Genomic DNA, 5,859 nt, shown 5'->3' on the forward strand with positions numbered 1-5,859 from the left:
TCAGCTTGTGTCAGTGCACTTAAATATTGTGCAGCACTGGCATAAGCGGTCTTTATTTTAATGCTAAACTATCATTAATTACTATTAAACTATTTTAGTCGGAGCCCGTGATGGACATAGATTTGATGAAGAATGTGTCCTCTGTGCGCTCATGAGTATCACTGTCAGCAACTCTGACTTTTTCTGGACTTTGCTGAAGCCTCAATTCAATTCAGCTGGATTTAGCAGCTGCGACAGGGTCCTGGTCCTAATTTACTGGAAGAGTTTTTTTTTTTACCTCAATCCAGCATGCGACCCATCCCATCCAGATTTAGCTATCTGTGAGTACTTTCATTCTTTACGTGCACGCTGTTAACTCTTCTCCCCTACAAGTAACGTAATGCGTGTTATTCTTCTTCTTTGCAGGTTACTACACGTATTTGTATTTTGCTACAATGCTCAGGTATGTCACTTCGTTCATTTCTTTTCAAATAATGTTTTAAGGTTTTACCTTTTTTATTTTAGCCGATGGAATAATTAATAAAATCTCAAAAATACAAGCCAGTCACAACGCGAGACGCACAGAGCAATAACAGCGCAGTGAGGAAAAGTGAGGGGGTGTCATCATAATATTGGCTTGCGTGATCCAACCATATCGGATGGCTCCCACGATGCACCGGGCTGCGGGATCGCGCTGCCTGCTGGCAGGGTGCTGTTGACCAAACCGCCCCTGGCACAGGACGCGCGGGCACAGACGGGGCATCGGGGCAGGAGGAAGCGCGTGTCCTCTGATAAACAGATGACCAATGCTTACGGCAGCAGCAGTAACTCCACCACAAAAAAATCTAACTTAGTTTTGACGTGAAAGGAGATGTGTTAGTTCACATAAGGAAGAATGGGAAATCAAGCTCCACTCTAAAGTAGTTGTATACGCACAACCTGTAATCACATGGTGCGTCTTCTATGGAACTTCTTACACTTGTCATTCGGGAGAACAACAGGCTGCCATTGCGTTCGAATATCTTTGTATAATGTCCTACAGCAACCTGAAGACACATACGTGGCTTATCTCATCGTGTTTGAGTCCTGATTGCTTCTCTCGTTTTTAAGAAGTGTAGTGTCAGTAAAAAAAACTAAAAAACAATAAAAGATTAAGAAGAATGTACACATACTGATTGTGATGGCGTCCAATTTCTGACAGGTAACCAACCAGTCCCCGCCTAATTTCACGCAGCATGTAAGCGAGCAGAGTAAAGGGACGGACCGCGTGAGCCGCAGGTTGATCCGTATCTACCAGCTATACAGCCGGACCAGCGGCAAGCACGTCCAGGTCCTGCCCAACAAGAAGATCAACGCCATGGCCGATGATGGAGACGTGCACGGTAAGAGTTGCCCTGCAGTTCAATAACGAAACAAACGCCTTCTCTAGAAATAATCACGGGGAAAAAAATGCAAACGAAGTCCGTTCAGCGTACGACAGTTAGATTCCTTTTTAATTCGTTTCTGTACCTATGTTTTTCATATAATTCCACCTGTTTTTGTCAAGTTTGTGTCAGTGATCAGTGTCAGCGTCAATCAAGATTTATTTATTTTAATTTAATTTTACACCACATACAATCTATCCATGTCACATTCTGTCTTATTGGTCTACAATGTATAGAATGAATTCACCTTTTCAAAAGATGTCTTAACATTTGTTTCATATTGAAAACTTAAAACTTTACTTCCAGTATTTTAACTCAATTAAATAGTGAAGTATAGTAGGGCCAAAATCACAGCCTTAAGTATTTAAAGAGCAAAACTATCTGAGATATGAAAACTGTAACACATATTACATTAAAAATGTTTTATTTTTCTCATCAAGAGTTGTAAATCAGCATGTACAATGACAGAAGGAATTTTAATGCAATCCAGCACATTTGCAGAATTAGTTGAATTAAGTCCTATTCATTAATTTGTTCAAAGACTTGCTGATCTTTGCCCTTTCAAAATGCTGAAATTTGTGGAAAAAATTGTCATTGATACCTTTAGCGCTGTGGATGATGGATGAAGAGTGTCATTCTCTGCAGGTTTTAAACTTGATTCAAGTTTATATTGTTGAAGGGACAGAAACTCAGATATCAGAAAAAGCATTTGGTAGCTAGTGCTGTAGGTGAACCTACAGAGATCATGTCCAGCCTTAGAACCAAACAGGCCTTGTCCAGCTTCACTTGTGTTATGACCCCACCAAAACTGCAGTCAATGCAATTGAACATGTTAGTGAGAGGATCTGCATCAATTTTTTTTTTTTATAGAATGTAATCTCCTATTGGCTTCTAATATGTTGAATTAATACCTATGAGGATCTCAAATCCCTGCAGTGAAACTTACAGTATGAATGACCTTCAATATACAGCATCCGTCCTTCTGCAAATGTTAAACAATAATGAGATCTGTCCTTTTGTCTTGTTTTTTGTCTTTATCTTTTTGATAGCAACATGAAAAGGCTCCATAAATGTTTGCACTCTGAATGGTCTGTATTTCCTGTGTCTTTTAGTGCTTCTTGGGATACAGAGATACATGAGACATATGTGCGAGGTCAATGCAGATTTATGTGAAAAGGCATTCTTGGTGGTCCTGCCATGATAGTGTCTTTAGCTTTAAAGAATCAAGAGACTCAAGGTTTTATGATTTTGCAAGAATTTCATCAACCATGTATCCTGTGGAATAATTTTTATTATGTGTTTTTGAGCTGCATACATGGAAACATATTTTCCATTAGTGTGTTATATTATTCATACATGTTCTAATGTTTTAGACAAACAGTAAAATCTAAAATCACTAGAAGCATTTTCTAAAACATTCAGCTCTTAGCTGTAGTGGCTAACAAAGCTGTTTTGTTTCCTTAGCTAAACTCATTGTGGAAACGGACACATTTGGGAGCCGAGTGCGCATTAAGGGGGCTGAGACAGGCCTCTACATCTGCATGAACAAGAGGGGGAAGCTCATCGGCAAGGTGAGGAGAAAATTTGGCTCCAACTGAGGAAAAAGCTGAAGCCAGTTCAGTGTAGTTGAGAATACATTTGTGAAAAGTGAAAAATAGAAAAGTAATATAGAACGATTTGCAGCCAAGTCTGGGAGGTTTGTGTTGAAGGCAGATCAGATTGAAGCAGCTTGTAAGTAAAAGTAAAATGGTTCCAAAAACAACCTATGCTGCAAACATTAATGTTGGTTATATTGCATCTTATTTGGTTATTAACGAACCAAGACCAACAATTGTCCTACTAACATATATGCCTATGTGTAGCCAAATCCTGATGTTATGTGAGTGTGTAGGTGTGTGTTCCAGGCCGAGGCTGTCTCAGTCCCCCATTGATGGCTGCAAGCCCTCGAAACACACACACACACACACACACACACACACACACACACACACACACACACACACACACACACACAGCACCCTGCCTCGTACACCATCTGCCCTGAGCTACTGGCCCAGTCACAGCCTGTCCCAGTGTGTGTGCAGATTTTTAAGGGAGAAAGAATGAGCAGTGTGTGTCTTTTGGATGTGTGCATGTCTTGTGTATATAATGACTATTTATAACACCATTTTATCCGAATGATGGGAGATGGGTGCAGTGGACCAACACTGAGTGTTACTTACCGTGCATTTCAACACTAATTGAAACGTTTTTTTTGCTTGATGATACGGCATACACACCTTTTTCATTTACCATCTCAACCCAGTTTTCAGAATCAACAACCTTATCTAATGGGGTCTCACCAGAACACAGTGTGGTGAGATGTATTTAATGATTTGTTGATTGATCCGATTGGTTAAATTTAAGCATAAATGCAACAGAAAATCCAACTAGGAGTGAAAGTCATCTTTGCAGGGTTGATTCAGGCTTTGCTGCTTGAGGATCTGACCCACGGCTGCTTGATGTTTGCTGAAGAGGGAGACAAGTCCTTGCTTACTGTCACCCCCCACACCCTCTGATCTGTAATGATTGTAGCATACGCTGCATATAAGTGGAAAGGGCCATGTGAATTTGTGTGTGTGTGTTTGGGTGTGCAGGGGACAGACTGCACTAGGGGAGCCTCTATACATCTGATATTTCCCATCTGTAAATCTTTATCGTGGAGTCTAATTAACGCTAACTGTTTTGCTGTGTGTATGTTTTTGTAGAAAAATGGCCATGGCCGTGACTGTATCTTCACTGAGATTGTTTTGGAGAATAACTACACAGCGCTGAGAAACGCCCACTATGAGGGATGGTATATGGCCTTCACCCGCCGCGGGCGGCCACGGAAGGGCTCACGGACGCGCCAGCACCAGCGTGAAGTACATTTCATGAAAAGGTTGCCAAAGGGGCAGCAGCCTGCTCACCCAAGCTACCAACGGCCTTTTGACTTCATCCACTACTCATTCAGTCAAAGGACTAAACGCACGCGATACTCATTAGAGGAGTAAGATTGAAAAGACAGAAAGGGGAAAAACTGACAAACTGACTGAATTAGCAGCAGCCAACAAAGTCCTCTGCTCTCCACAAAAAAACTCTGGAGACATGTTTTTATAGTGAGCATTACTTTATCTTAATTTGTAGTTTGTTTGATATTTTTTTCAAAGTAAAAGAAAAGCTGTACAATGGGAAAAAATGAGAAATCTATTTTTGTACTTCACACTTTTGATACTGACCTGGGTTAAGTTTTTTTAGATGCACATACCTTGTGTGACTTATTGGGGATATCTGTGTGTGTAGTAGAGTGTGTTGTGTTGTTTTTGTCGTTTTAACCAGTGGAGTCATTTACTGGACTCTTGCCTGCTGCTCAAGGAGACTTAAAGTGCCCTGATTGACCGCAATCCCAGGGAACGCTGCATTCAGAGACAAAACTGCCACACACCGCATTAGGGAACGCAAGGGTCAGTAAACATTGCTTAAGAGCATCGTGATAACACTGGAGTGCTGAAGCTTTTTGTTAGATGCTGCATCCTGACTAAGCTCATTCTATATCATGCTCACACAGCTCAAGGAAACAGAGCTTTAACAACGTCAGATGGAACAATGTGGCAGCTACATTCGATAATCACAGGTTGGCTGTTCTGACTGTAATGGTATAAAAAATGTAAACATGTAAACATTAAAGTATTAGGAACCCCTCAATACACCCATTATCCCTTATCCAAATCTGTAGCCCCCTGAATGTTTTTATACTTATATAAATATATTTTTATTTGAGGATATGTAAAATTATTTTAAGGATGGAATATTTATTTAAATTGTGTAATAAATATACATTAGCATACTGAACACTTTTTTGGTACATGCTTGCTCTGGAACCAATGCGTGAAAGTAACAAGTGTGCTGACCAGCCTTACACTCTGTGCATAATGTACATACAGCTGTGTGCAAATGCAATTTAGCATAGTGTTTATGTGATATCACCTATTCTGAGCCCTGCAAGATTTTTATGGGAAATGTGAAAACAAATGATTTTGTCATGCTCTCAGATGAATCATTTTTGTGCAAAAAACAGTATGAACTAACATTGTTAATATTTTACGTGTAAGGACTATACATTTCTACCAGTAAATAAACAGTCACAATTGTCTCAGTCTAAATGGGCTGCTTGCACCTCATACATGATAAATGCTATGTTATGCTCATTTGTGTGCACACATGACACACTAATTATTAAATGGAGTGAATGGTTCATTATTTTGAAGGCACAAATTGTTGATTTTCTACCAACCACATTACATTCCTACACAAAATGCTCTATTGGTTTTTCAGAATATTCTTTTATTTGAAAAATGTTTTGGAAAAACTACAAAGGCGGAAATTCACAACTGTGTATGTACTGTAAGTTATTGGAAATTAAATATTTAGGATGTAC

The 5,859-nt window shown here is 39.7% G+C and overlaps 1 protein-coding gene across 1 annotated transcript; it reads left to right on the forward strand.

Annotated features, from left to right (window-relative positions):
• The first annotated feature begins 288 nt into the window (after window positions 1-288).
• Window positions 289-5,202, forward strand: fgf8a (fibroblast growth factor 8a). The gene is made up of 5 exons (XM_035172822.2): window positions 289-320; window positions 406-442; window positions 1,181-1,361; window positions 2,868-2,974; window positions 4,151-5,202. The coding sequence occupies exons 1-5, from the start codon at window positions 289-291 to the stop codon at window positions 4,433-4,435; spliced, it is 642 nt and encodes a 213-aa protein (XP_035028713.1). The 3' UTR covers window positions 4,436-5,202.
• Window positions 5,203-5,859: the final 657 nt, after the last annotated feature.

Source organism: Hippoglossus stenolepis, chromosome 12, assembly GCF_022539355.2.
Source record: "Hippoglossus stenolepis isolate QCI-W04-F060 chromosome 12, HSTE1.2, whole genome shotgun sequence".
In the NCBI taxonomy this organism is placed as follows: Eukaryota; Metazoa; Chordata; class Actinopteri; order Pleuronectiformes; family Pleuronectidae; genus Hippoglossus; species Hippoglossus stenolepis.

Coding starts and splice junctions, on each gene's coding strand:
- fgf8a (XM_035172822.2), top strand. CDS start 289: ATGCGACCCATCCCATCCAGATTTAGCTATCT. Junction 321..405: donor CCATCCAGATTTAGCTATCT/GTGAGTACTTTC, acceptor TCTTCTTTGCAG/GTTACTACACGTATTTGTAT. Junction 443..1,180: donor TATTTTGCTACAATGCTCAG/GTATGTCACTTC, acceptor AATTTCTGACAG/GTAACCAACCAGTCCCCGCC.